The sequence below is a fragment of the Phragmites australis genome, chromosome 23 (genome assembly GCF_958298935.1).
Source record: "Phragmites australis chromosome 23, lpPhrAust1.1, whole genome shotgun sequence".
Lineage (NCBI taxonomy): Eukaryota > Viridiplantae > Streptophyta > Magnoliopsida > Poales > Poaceae > Phragmites > Phragmites australis.
The window spans coordinates 22,562,472-22,576,956 of NC_084943.1; the positions used below are offsets into that span (position 1 = coordinate 22,562,472).

General features: G+C 40.4%; 1 protein-coding gene across 2 annotated transcripts; it reads left to right on the top strand.

Annotated features, from left to right (window-relative positions):
* Positions 1-4,381: 4,381 nt before the first annotated feature.
* LOC133905706 (protein YABBY 6-like) lies at positions 4,382-10,244 on the top strand. 2 transcript variants are annotated; one of them, XM_062347468.1, is made up of 6 exons: positions 4,382-4,823; positions 7,973-8,098; positions 9,035-9,179; positions 9,345-9,393; positions 9,476-9,551; positions 9,877-10,244. In XM_062347468.1, exons 1-6 carry the CDS (start codon positions 4,752-4,754, stop codon positions 9,994-9,996), a joined length of 588 nt encoding a protein of 195 aa, XP_062203452.1. In that variant the 5' UTR covers positions 4,382-4,751; the 3' UTR covers positions 9,997-10,244. The 2 variants fall into 2 exon arrangements, with proteins under 2 accessions (XP_062203452.1, XP_062203451.1); XM_062347467.1 differs by having other exon boundaries at positions 4,391-4,823; positions 9,032-9,179.
* The last annotated feature ends 4,241 nt before the right edge of the window (positions 10,245-14,485 follow it).

The following is a 14,485-nucleotide window of genomic DNA, read 5'->3' on the forward strand; positions in this document are numbered from 1 at the left end:
GCATCATACAAAGAGTGTATTGACATCCATGAACGCCTTCTCCTGCTCAACAGTAAGGGTTCCTTCCGGCTTGCCATTAGCCACCCAGTAGGTATTCATAGCTATCCGCCACAGAGTGATCTTGACTTGTCATCTCTTAAAGTGCACACTAGAAAACTTGTCTAGACTCAGTGCATCGACAAATCTAGCCATTGATAAATCTAAGTGCCTACAATAAGGTTTTTGGATTGTTAGAAAATAATGCACTTTTAGGTTTAATTTAATCCATAAATAATTCATAAGCATAAATTGATAAAATAACATGTTCATATTATTAGAACATAATCTAGACATTTGTATGAAAGCACTACATATGCCTAGATCTACTATATTTAAAATTAGAAACCGTAGAAAATAAAGTACGAGTAATATGGTTTTTACGTACTGGGGTCCTACGCTGTGGAGGTTGTTGAAGATGTTAGTTGCACTGTGTTGACGTGAACAATCGATCATGCTGATGACGAGCCGAATTTTTTGACGATGACAGCGGACACGCCCAAGCGACCAGGAAGACGAGCTGTGGTGAAAAACTTTAGTAGTTGCGCAAAGTGCTTCCTAAAAATCTTATTCGCACTCTCCCGATGCAAGATCTCAAGAGCGAGGATTTCGAAGACCTGCTCTCCCAGTTACCGGTGCACGTCGACATCGGGATGTAGTAGACTACAGCGGCAGCACAACAGAAAGAGAAAGAGGCAAAAACCCTAACTCTTATATAGACTCACGTAATGAGAGCGTTCCTAATTTTAGAGCTACTCTCAATTAGCAGTCTATATTATACGTGTCCCAATGAGGTGGGGATCCTTGCATATATATAGGGAAAAAAACCCTCCATCTTAACATCCGTTAGTAATATAGTACTAATAGGAATGGATCTCATCATGAGCCTCCTCTCAACAATATAAGCATTTGAAATTTATTAGAAATTATTTCATGGGTCGGCTCCAATAATTCTAACATTTACATACTTGCACCTTGCTAACAGTAGGGTATAATACTCTTGAGCGATAGAGTAGACACACTAGATAAAGCTAAAACACATTTAGATAGAAATTTGAGATAGATTTATCGTGTGAAGTTTTTTAAACCATTAGTTTCTAAGTGTTCTAATTCACCCCCTCTTTATGATGTCACTGTTTCTTACGGAGAGTATCCAATTGTCGCCACTATAAAAATAGCTGACAGGACGAATGTTAGAAATATAGTAGTTTAACATATATATACGCTTAATTAATCTCTCTTTATGTACACATATTATAATTGAATTGAGTTCCTGCAATGCATATGCATCAACTTGCAGTACGGGAGCGATGAAGCTATGGCATCGACCAAGTGCAGCAAGGGAGAGCGCCCACCTGTGAGAGGCAGACAGGGACTTCAATCTACCCCTTTTTGGTGGTGCCTGCAGTCGTCAACGTACCACCGGCCCCAGTGATCTATCGGATGGAGGGATATGGATCGTGCATATCTTAGCCTAGCTGACCATGAGTTGGGCACAGATACTACACAAAAGCTATGTATAGGCCAAGAAAAGAGAAGCACAAAAGATAGTGCAAAAATATGACATGCTTGCTAGGTTGTGGGAATGACGCGCAGGAGATACTATAAGTAATGGTAAATTAAGGACCCGATTGGAATTCATGAATTTCACGAGAAGTAGTACATATCCTATGAGATCTGCCTTTGTTTAGCCCGTCATTCCAAAACATGCCATAATTAGATAGCAAACAAAATAGGATAATGGGACCTCCAAAAAATCTGTAACTCCTTCCTATAGTGTCAGTTTTATAATAAAAAGAGGTGTCCCCAGGAGGCAGGACCACCTTGGTCAATTCCAGCCTTAGTAGTGTGCCCAATTATCACATGTCTATGTATTTTCTCCGAAAAACTATTCATGTCAAATTGGATAAGACTAGAAAGAAATTCTTTTGGCAAGGGGGCTGAACAAAAAAGAGATATTATCTTGTCAAGTGTGATAAAGTGTGTAGCCCCAAATCAAAAGGAGGTATGCGGATTCAGAACCTCAGAAAGCTTAATGTAAGCTTGTTATGCAAGTAGTGGTGGAACCTGGAGAATGAGAATGGTCTCTGGCAACAGATTGTGAAAAAGAAGTACATCAAAGATGCATGTGTCTCTCAATTAAAGTCTAACCCTAAGTATTCTCCTATGTGTAATGACTTAATGAAGGTTAAAAATTTGTACTTGGCTGGTAGAAAGATGAGGATTGAGAATGGAAAAAAGCTGACTTTTGGAGAGATACATGGTGTGGCGAGGTTTCTTTAATAGACAAGTTTAGAGGGCTTTATGACATCTGTAATGAACAAAACTTGACTGTTGCCGTTGCTACAACTAAACAATGGAATTTTTCTTTTAGAAGATGGTTTAATGAAGGGCTTCAGTGCCAGCTTAGAAGAATGAGGGATGTTTTAATGGCTTGTGCTCTGTCCCCTGAGCAGGAGACCTATTTGGCATTGGGGGGCGTTGGGATTTTTTTTCTATGAAGTCAATGTACAAACACTTATGTCGTAACCAGGTTGGGGTACACTATAACATAATCTGGGGAGTTAAGATTCCTTTGAAAATTAAAATTTTCTTATGGTTGATATATCAAAATGCCATCCTTACCAAAGATAATCTTATTAGAAGGAAATGGAAAGGAGACCCTAATTGTTTGTTATGTTGTCAACCAGAGAGCATTGATCATCTGTACTTTAGGTGCACCATGGCCAAATATATTTGGAGTTTCATTGGCATCGTCATTGGGGCCGATTGTCGACTAGAGAGCTTTGATCAGTACTTTCTTTGGGTCAATCATTTCCTTTATGGTGGAGATACTCTTTATATGACAGCCTTAGCTGCTTTTGTTTGCGCAATTTGGAGAATAAGGAATAGAGTAGTCTTTGATAAAAAACCGGTTCAAGCTCCGACTGAGATTGTCTGCTGTGCATGTTCTTTTCTACATTATTGGGAAGGTCTCCATGACGATCAGCACAAAGCCACACTGGAGGTTGGAGCACAGGCTCTGCAGGAAACGACTCTCTTCTTCCACCCCAAGAAGCAAGAAGGTGATGCTGCAGTGATGGCAAGGGACCAGATCAAAGAATGCGTCCCCGCCGGTGCAATCGTCAACAATTAGTGGGTGTGTCATTAGTAGAATATTGAGAGCAAGAGGGTGGCTGAAGGCTTTTGTATATGTTGTCTGGGGTAATTTTGCCTGTGCAGTTTGAAACTTTGGCATTAGTAATAGGTGCTTCTTTTGGCGCCCTTGTGAGATCTCTGGTGTCTTTAGTTGCTCGTCTATTTGGAAGTTGTGTGTAGCAGACAGCCTTCAGTGCTGCGTTAGACTTTGTGATCGTCCTAGCTTCCTCCTTAATTTATTTTGTTGTATAGGGTTTGGTAGGGAGGAAAAAATTGGTGGTAATTTCGTTGCTTTGGGGTAATGAAATTCGGGGTTAACCCGTTCTGAAAAAAAAAAGATGCTTACCACAATTATTTGAAGACCAGCAGCAATTAGTTATATATAATCATAGTACCGGCAAAAAAAGCTAATGTCACATTACATTAGATGGGCAAACTCACTAGAAGACTTGTTTAATCTTCTCCCTCCCTTTCCCCCCTAATTTAAGACTATCTTATCTGTCCTTACATTTGACATATCCAACCATTCAGCCATCTGGAAGCTGTCAGTGGCAACCTTTGAGAGTTGGGCAGAAGCAATAAGAAAGCATGCATGCATGACTATAATCATGTGTATTCCTTCATATGACAAATATGCAAGCATATACTTCACAATCAATTCCCATGACCCATGCATATTGGACATCTGGAACCTTGACCCCATATATAAATATATTAACTTACATAAAAAACCTTCAATTTTATAAACACCAATCGAGGATACTGATGAGAATCAGACACAACCAGTTGATTTTTGTCTGTATTTTAAAATACACCACATATATGACTAGTTCATTACAAACTACTAAGGCCTATTTTCTTTATCGATCTTCCTCAATATACCCGCTAAAAAAACCAGTACCGCGGCTCACCATACCAGTAATAACAGACATGGGATGTAAGTGGTGAACCTTGCAAGCAGCTGAACAATTTAGTGACTACATGCATATTTTTGTGCAGGTGGAAAATTTATGAGTGCATACATCCGATGTGTACATGTTTGCAAGATAGATAGGCACGATAGGAGGGTATCTCCCACCCACTCATTGTTGCAATCATGGATCATGGCATTTCTCAGCTCACCCTCCAGCCTATTGGTTATTGCTGCCTCTACATTAGCCGCAACAACAAATAAAAGCACTACCCTTCTCTCTCTCTCTCTCTCTCTCTCTCTCTCTCTCTCTCTCTCTCTCTCTCTCTCTCTCTCTCTCTCTCTCTCTCTCTCTCTCTCAAACGAGAAAAGAAAAGTGGGAAGCGGGATAGCTCAATCTCTCCTTTCTCCTCCCCCATACATCTCTCTCTCTCTCTCTCTCTCTCTCTCTCTCTCTCGCGTTTAAACACACATATATACTTCAGATATATCAGTAGGATGTGCAAACCTAGCCTGCTTGTCTAACTTATTAGCCACCACTGCTGCAAACTTTACCTGTTGCTCTTATCCCTCCTTAATTCTTCCTTCTCCTCTTCTTCCTGGTTGCTGGTAGACTACTGTTCTTCACACGGCGAGGCGAGCCGGCGGCGGCGACTGGTCAGAAGGAATGTCATCCCAGATCGCGTTGGCAGATCATGTTTGCTATGTCCACTGCAGCTTCTGCAACACAGTTCTCGCGGTAAGATCTATATATGTTGTCTCCATATGATCTCTCCAGCCAACACTCTTTCTCTCTCTAGCTCTCTCTTAATTTCCATCTCTCTGTCTATGTAAATCTGCCTCCATGCAAATAAAGAGAGGTTGATGAAGTGATTGGGCGAGTACCCTCATGGCCTCAACCACACAATTGACCGATTATTCTTTATTTGCTACACTTTTTGATTGGTTTTTCCGTGATTCTTTTTTGTTAATTGGTTGGAGAAGAGTCTCAACAAAAATAAGGAGAGGGGCGCATCTCTCCTGCTGACTTATGTCTACTTCTTTGTTCAAATTTCGTTCTAATTTTCTCTTTAAAACTACCAATTTTGTGGTTTTGTTGTTCGAGGCCAGGTGAATCAATTTGCTGCAGAAATCATTCAATTAAAATAATTCCCAAATTAAAGTTTTTGTTTTTAGATTTAATTTTGGTGCTCTGTATATGATATTTGTAGGATACAGAAAAAATTAAGCATTAATCTCTTCGTGGTGCACCCTTGAATCCGTTGGTTTTAATAACCTGAAACTAGTGAGAACAGTATTCCACTATGCAGAAGTCAAATGTAACTGTAGCACTGTATATATACATGCATGTGTGAGCCTGTATATTACTTACATATGCATAATTTTCTAAAAAGATTATATATACACATAGGCGCCACTTGTGAATAAATGCACACATGTAGAAAGAGGTTTGAAAAAGTACATAAACTTAGTTTCTTGGATAATTCATACGTTTCTTTTCAAGTTCTTTTACTGAGAGGCATTCAAATTTATTTTCTGAGATCTCTTTTTTCCTTGTACTATTCATAGGTCCAGGTGTACATGTATACAATTTTAATTTCCCTTAATTAGCAACATGGAATGATAACAATCCTTTTAGTATTATGAAGCCTCTTCTGAGGTTTATCAAGAACATATCCCTGCTCCTGCTGCTTTTGCTTTCTTATTGCAAAACCCTTGCCCGCGCTCCGAAGAACTTAACGTTGGGAAATAATATTAGAACCCTACCTTTCTTATAACTAGCTGTCAAATGATCTTTCCATCTGCTGAATCAGCTAAAAAATCAAGAACTATATATGATTTATGTACAATTAACACACGTATCTTCACTCTACCTATGGTCTCCCTCTTCTTTTTTTAACTGAAATTACCTCTTCTTTGTTTACCTTTTCTTATCTAAAGTTCTCCATCCGTTGATCTTTGATTTACAGAATTTCAGAGATAAAAGGGATCGAGTTGTATTTTAGATATTTTACTTTCTTCTAAGTAATAGATCAGTATATCACTACAGTACATATGCTTGAAATATTCGTGAGGAATTTGTGTACGCCAATATTCAATATATTGCACAGAAAGACTACACTACTGTGTGTACATGGTATTTGAATAAGATAAGAAAGGTCAGCTCACAGTTGTAGAATCGTTCAATATAATAAACAAATAAGGTACAAACAATAAGTTAATTGGTGTACAAACCATGCATTAGAAGCGAAACAAAATAGAATGATAGAGGGGAAATTTTGGTTTCTAGATCATGATACCCCCTCTCCCATGCGTCTATCATATGTACATATCTTGAGAAGCGACTAGACTCATATTTATGTATCAGTAGTCTCTTGTAGCTCCTGCTTGGTTGCTAGTGATGCATCACCATTATTTGTCTCAACCTATAGCTTTCCATGCATGCCAAGTTTTTTGAAAAATGGCATGGATGCCAAGGTTTAAATCAACGTTTTTTAGCTTCTAGTAAATAGGTTCACCTAGTTGTACTTTAAGATTATCGTGCGTGTATCAACGTACTTATATGGATATTATGTCATGTGTGTACCCTCTAATTCAGTTTTAACTTCTTGATTTCATTGATCAACGCTTAATTGACATGAACAAATGGCTACATGTTGGTGGTATATATGCATGCTTAGTGTGGTTTCCCTGATCAATGAGCTATAAGCTAAGTAATCATGTGAGATCAGTAGTTCTCACATGAGGTACTAGAAGGCAATATCTCTTCAAGCATTGAGAGATGGGCACCGGCCCAATAATCTTAATTTGAATCTATTGAGGTGCATGCTTAATATGTCTATCTTGGGTTAAAACTTGCCTCTTATCACTAAGATAAATTCAATTAAACCAAATCTACATGAATGGTCACGCTTATTGAAGTTATAAGCTTTGAGTTCTTTTTTAAGAGAAAATTAAGTGAGATAAGTCCAAACCAGATCAAGCAACACTTTGTACTGTGTACCTAAGGTACCATGCCTGCTTCTGCATGTGAGTTTGTGTTAAGTGGGTTTGCATGAAGTGTCACTATCTTCTGCATCTTTCCTGTAGTGTAGGGGGCACACATCTCCATTGCCTTCACTATTTTATCATCTCTGTGGCCAATGAGCATGCATGATCAATATATATCTATGAATTGTTTAGTACTAGTACACCATATCACACAACCTCACTCTCCTGTGTGTCTCATGAGACTATCAGCAGGCACACACAGCATGGCAGGCTGCAATCCATCTTGGCCTTTGTGTGTGTACATGTGCCTGGGCTCAACACACCTAGATACACAATCATTGACGTTGCTAGGTGTCACAGCTGCATGGATTTTGGTTATTATTCTTTGTTATGGGAGTGAGTGCCCAAAAGCGGGTGAGTAGAATCAAATTGAGCCATGATTCTAACCTCAGATTGTGAGTGAGCCTGTGAGGAAAGCATGGGAAACAAGAGAACAAAAGTGATCAGTATGTAGGTGTTCATTAGAAAAAGGGGAGTCTGATGCAGTTCGTCTGATAAAAATCATATATTGGACCAGCAGGTAGAAAACGTCTGATAAAAATCATATATTGGACCAGCAGCTTGATGCAGTTCGTTAAAGTGAGAACAACAAAAGTGTAGGGCACGAAAAGTTACCTGGTGTGAATCTCACTAGAGTCCTTTTCGATCTACCTTGATCTCTGATTTTCTCCATTGTTTTTTCCTTGTGGTACATGCTTTGGATGCTTGGAGTTTTTTTTCTTTCTCTTTTGAACTTTCTGTGGATGCATGCCGGGACTTTTTACTGTTCACAACGAGCTCTCTCTCCCCTTCTCTCTCATGGGTTGATATTCGATTTATGGTTAACTGTCGCTGCAGGTGAGTGTGCCGGGGAACAGCATGCTCAACATGGTGACAGTTCGGTGTGGACACTGCACAAACCTACTGTCAGTGAACTTGAGAGGACTGATGCACTCACTCCCAGAACAAGATCATCCTCTCCAGGTTAGCGTGCATGCCGCATTATATTTGCTTCGTAGATATAGATGAACATACAAATTAATTTTCTAGCACTAATTAGCATATAAGGATACTTAGGGCTTATTTGGTAGAGCTTTCAGAGCAGTTTTTCGGCTGGAATTAGGAGAAACTCTGCCAAACAGCAGCTTTTAGCTTTTAGCTTCCTGAATGAAATCCGTAGAGTGATTCTCCGAAATGAACTAGAAGCTAAGGAACTGAAAAAACAGTTTTTCCTGATTCACTTCCCGCAGAGAATCACTTCCTCTATATATTTTATTTTAGATAATCATATTCGGCCACAGAATCATTTTCTCTAAATAATCACTTCCCGCAGAAAATTTGAATCAGTAAGAGCTCTACCAAGCAGGCTCTTAAAAACTTCATGCATGGATCATGGATGAGTTGATAGATGAACTCATGCTGAGATAAAAAAAAAAATCAGTAACAGCTGCAATGTCTGTACAGTGCCAAAAGATCAGCTGCTTGAGAAATTAGAGGATCCTATGCATGCATGGGGCTGTACTGGCGATTGAGAAATATATAGTGATGAACCCTTCACTAATCCGTGTTATCGTCTGCTCTAGCTAGGTACAGCATGCCAATACTGGTCAATCAAACTCTCTAATCAGCCTGCAATAGCCGCTGGCTTCTAGCAGAAAGGCTACACCTACACATGCACACAAGTCACTTCGATCGAGGTCCTTTTCAAACAGTACTGAATATATAGCATTTTGTCTTGTGAAGAATTTTACAGCTAGCATGCATGATCTGCAAACTGTATATTTGCTACACCGTACCTAACATATTATTGTAAGTTGGCCTCACCATTTCATCAGGAGAACTTAGCATTTTCTTAAATTTTGTCGAAGTATATATAATCTTTCGTGATTAACATGCGTTAACTTCAACTGCTCCCAGAAGAACATCAAGGTCCATAGCATCAATGGCGCCTCGCGTGACCAATACAGCCAGCTGGAGTTTGGTTCTTCGTCGTCGAAATTCCTTCTGCCTATGATGTACTCGGCACAAAATGATCACCTGCAGGAACAAGCGCTAAATGCTCGTCGTAAGTCGCGTTTATTTATTTGTATTGAACATAAAAAAAATGAACTAGTACTAACCTGAACATACTCTTAGAGCTAATCTTCTACCACATATTTGCCTTGCATGCAATCACGAGTCAATAAATGTTGACCCAATCACTTTTCTCCAATTCTTGCTTAAACAACAGCTCCGGAGAAGAGGCAACGGGTTCCTTCGGCATATAACAGATTCATCAAGTAAGTTTAGCTTTGCTTCGTTATTGGTTTTTCAAATAATTTTTCTATGATTGAATTAAGCATTGTGTGCATAATCACGCAGGGAAGAGATACGAAGGATCAAAGCTAACAAACCCGACATTAGCCACAGGGAAGCCTTCAGCACAGCAGCCAAGAACGTATGCTTTCTTGTGTACTCCTTCTATATATTCCTAAATGCATGCCAATTCTAGCTTACACTTCATGTTACCAATTTTGTTCCTAATTAAAATGCATGTTATTCTACAGTTTTCAACATAATTTATTGACATTTTGCCTCATATACATACCGCTCCGTTTTTAATTATACACTTCATGTATCCATTATTTTTACGGGAGTGCGCATATTAATTTGCATATGTAGAGTTGATCACTAGTACCATAATTTATATGGATCATATTGGAGAAATTTTCCAAAGAAAAAGAGAGAATTAACTGTACTAACTCTTTCACATATTCTGGCAGTGGGCACATTATCCAAACATCCATTTTGGGATAAGCCCAGATCGAGAGGGTGGCAAGAAGCTCGTTGATGAGACTGTCGCCGCTGCGCCGGCTACTAAGAAGATCCAAGGTTTCTACTGATATATGAGCAGTCCAGCGGCACATGGGTGCAAGAGATTAATACCACAAATATACTGTGAGTAAGAATGAAGCAAACAAAGGAATTTAAGTTATTGAATTTATTACTCCGTTCATGAGTGAAAAGCTTGCGAAGATGTAAGTACATAGTAGCGAGTAACAAGTGGGAAGTGAAACATATATACAAACATGAATTGCTACTAGAGCCTCGATGGAACAATACGATCGGTGACTCGATAATCATTTGACCACATTGTTGTGTGAATTTGTTTGAAGCTAGCTCTCTTGAGCTAGAGATATTCACAAAGAGAGGGATTGAGCGAGCTGATTGCACGTTGCGAATTACTACCTGTTGATGCGGAAAGATGTCACGCCAAACACCGAGCACCTCATGTGCAATATCCGGCAAGTAACACCCAGGATACCCTGATCGTGGCCCTACATCATCAAATCTTCATCGTCACCTATGCTCGGGAGAGATCCCGTTGGAGCGTGGATGGCCGGTGGCTTGTCCTTGGTCATTTGAAATCAAGAATGGGTAGTAATGCAAATTGGAAAAGGAACGGGACTATAGGAACTAGGCCAAACGTAAAGTAATATTAATCGGGTTTGATAGATTGATTAATGATTCTCAATCGGCCATGACCCTCTCATATTTAAAGGGTGGCATGTTTTAGCCGTAAGAGATAAAGACTCCTAATTCAAACCGAACAAGACTTACAGATACAATTCAGCTTTGACATGTCACATAATCTCCAAACTTTATATAACTAACATATCTTTCCTACTCAACCATGTAAACTCTCATATATTTACCCGAGTATCCTTTATTTCAGTTTGATGTTCTTGGATTCGATTACATGCTCGACCCAAACATATGCTCGCGTACTACCTTCTCGTTATGACTACCTGCTTATAGACCAATTGCTCGATGTATCCATGTGCTCGAATCCATCCATCTCTTCCACATGTTCAGATATCAACTGCTGAAATTCACCGTGGTCGGCAGTCGCCTGGTAGGTGGTCACTGGTCGGTGGTTGTCTGGTCGATGGTCGTGGTCGGTGGTCGTGGTCACTGGCCGTGGTCATCTACTCGGAGATCACCTCTCACGTATTCGACCAGGTCTTACAATATCCCGTTGTACCGATCATTATTATAATGGTCACTATAGATACCAAGTCTTTTCATCAACAAAACCTAGATATGTTCATGCCCATGAGCCGTTACACATTTAGATCACGGTACATAATATTAAATATTGAGTGTTTTATAAGGACCTAGATTTTTTTATAAATTTGAGGAATTATCAATTCTTTCAAAGAGTACATGCTAAGCTTACATGCTCCGCGAGTGTTTCCACACTCTCACATGCCTGATGAGATTGACCTCATATCGCATCGACATTAACACGCGTTGCATTATAACTCTCGTTGGCCCTAATTTCATCAGTTCTGATTGTAGTGGAGGACCATATGTAGCATGAATTCCTTGTCCAGAATCCAGACCATGTGTGGGCCGGGCTGTTTGTGAACTCTGAACTACTAAAGTTCAATGTGCTTTCAAGTGTTGCCAGACGACTGACTCGTCACTGCATGCAGCTCCAAATTCTGGAGTAGTTAGCATTTTGGCTCATAAATATAAAGAAGAGGTGACCAGTAGAAAGTAGTTAGTAGTAGCAGTAGTGGCACCAATCAGCAGGCAGGTCCAGTATCTGACATTGACATGCCCAGCTCAGGTCAGCTCGGTCCTCCATGTAACGCAGAACTGGAGTGACAAATCTATGGAGTAGCTGGTACTTCTCGATGCCCAGAAGGTTCAAGTTGAGGTTAAATTCAGGCCAGGATGAGCACATGGCATTAAGGTGGCTCCGGCCGGTCCCCTACACAAAACGGCTGCTTCCCGGCCCCCGGGCGACGCGCGCACCTGCCTGCCGGCCGTCTGAATTCTGAAGATGCCATTTCAGACCATTCAGTGCAGGTCTCAAATTAAAAACGCGTTGCAGCTAGAGCAGTGCATGACTGCCGGCCTGCCTCGATACTTATGTGAAGACTGAAGAGGATCGATCGGTGTAACTAACACATGCGTGCATTCATGAACCGTACATACATACATACACACACTTTCTGCCAGAATCTATGTTACTATCTACTATGGTATCTAGCGACTCCAGTGACTTATGGATCGATCACAGACTGCAAAAGTGTAATACTGAAAATATGAAATTCATTTGTTGACCACGGACCCACGAGAGAATATGAATTTTGACCTTTTAACCGTTGCTAGGTTGAACGATTGGAGACCGTAGATACGTAGATCTCATCGATACTATTCTATTTTGCTATATAACGTCGTGTTTGGGCACTCGGTGAGTCCACGACGAGCCTAACAAATTTAGATCGTTAGATCAAATAAAAAATAAGATAAGGCTTGCCGGGATCGGCTCCCACCCGCACTCCATTCGTTCCGCCTGACTCGCTCGGCCACCACCTCTAGCCCTAGCCGCTACCCCCGGCCATCGCCGCCACCTCCCGCCGCACCAAGTGGCCGCAGCCTTGGCCCGTTGATGCGCCGTCAGCCACCCGCCGCACTGTTGGCTGATGGTGCAGGGGGATGTAGGGGGTTGTGGGAGGGGTGTGAGGGGAGCTGGGAGGGCTGGTTGACTTGCCAGGGAAGAGGAAAGAAGAAAGGAAATGGAAGAAAAGGAAGGAAAGAAAGAAGAAGGAAGAAGAGGAAGGAAAGAGGAAGAAGAAGCGAGGAGAAGGAGGTCTTTCCAAAGTTTGCCAATTTTTTCTTTGCTGATTTGCGGTTCCGCTCCAAAGGTGACCTCTTTCTTAGTCCTTAGATGCTCGTAGGTGGTTGAGATCGGTCGTCCACATCGTCGGATGAGTGCTTTGTTGGTCCGGTTAGTGAGTAGCGTGTTAATTCAATTTGAGATCTAACCGGTGTCGGATGAGATTGTATGGTTAAATGGAAGTTGTAGTTCTTGTCGTAAGCTTTTCGATGGCATTGACCTTGTTCTTTTTGGGTAAGCAGTTTAGGCGTTTTTGGCTAATCGGTGTTGGTGTCTAGCGAGGATTAGCCCGTGTGTTATATCTTGTTCTTCAGTCTTCGACCTAGCTAGAGGAGGTTCTTGCTCAGCGTTTGGCAAGCTAGTTGTTAGATGCCTTTTTGTAGCCTTCGGTTATCAGTTTTTGGGGGTTTTAGGTGTAGAAGCGTGTGCCTTCTTTTATTTTGTTGTTGGTGGCGTCTTGGTGTTAACGGTGTATTTGATTAGGTGGTGCCACTTTAGGTCATAGCCAGTGTCCGCTTTCATCGCTAGTGAAGGCAAGTGAATGTAGTGGATTGTTACACTTTAACCTATTGTTTGGTTGCCTCTATTCTTTTAATTACAATGCATATCAGTAATCTGATAAATTAATTATGAGCTTGTTGCCATATTGCTTACCTTTCAGAAATTTACTCGGTCCTTGTTTTATGAAGTGCAGTAAGTGTAATATGTCGCTTGTAGTTGTTCTTTACTATATTGTGCTTTAGTATATTGTACAATTCTTGTAATATTAAGCATATTTTGAAGTTATGTCATTGGTTATGCATGAAGCATGTCATACATATGCATCTCATGCAATTAAAGCTATGCCACCGTCTTATGGCCGCAACCATACCGGTACAGCGCCATGCATTGCCCATGGAGCGGTACGACGCACACCCTTACGTTGCCCGTGGAGGGATAAGAGTGAAGATGAGCATTGCATGTGCACGCATATGCATTCATATGATGTTTCTTATTTTGATCACATTAATGTATTATGGCGAAAGGAAGTCTTTAATTTTGCTTATATATGATGCGGTTGTGAAGGATTAAGCTAGAGGATGTTAAAATTATTGATGTTGTTGTTGGTTTGGCTTAACCATATTCACTAGATGCTATTAGTTTGTTTTATCTCCGGTTTCTATTAAAAATGGTTATTTAATCGACTGTGGCTAAATAGCTTGTTAAAGTAATTCGTTTGTTGAGATTTTCAAATATCACCCTTGCTTTCTATTCAGGTACATTTTGATGTGATAATGCGCATATGGGATGGTAGCTACACGTTGCTTACACTTTCACCTATGTCTTTTGGTCAAACCTGTTATGTTGTTAGATGACAACACTTTGCCCTGTGATGTATGTTTTGGCCCGTGGTGGCTTGGTTGTATGGTGACACTTTGCCCTGTGGTTGTATGACCGAGATATATTTTCTCCGTTGCTAGTATTTATATATTACTAGTGTGATGATCTATAAACTATTATCTATCTCTATGTGTGATGTTATCAGTTATACCTTGGGTTTTAGGGGAGGTGCTGTCGAATTTTTCTTTAAGTCCCAGTAGTCTTGTAAGTTGATTTGAATGACATTTTGAGCTTATAATGGTCCCTGGGTATTATAAAAAGCCATGCTAATTTGTCAATTCCCTTTGTTCACGCATGCATGTGCAATTGTGCAAAGAGTA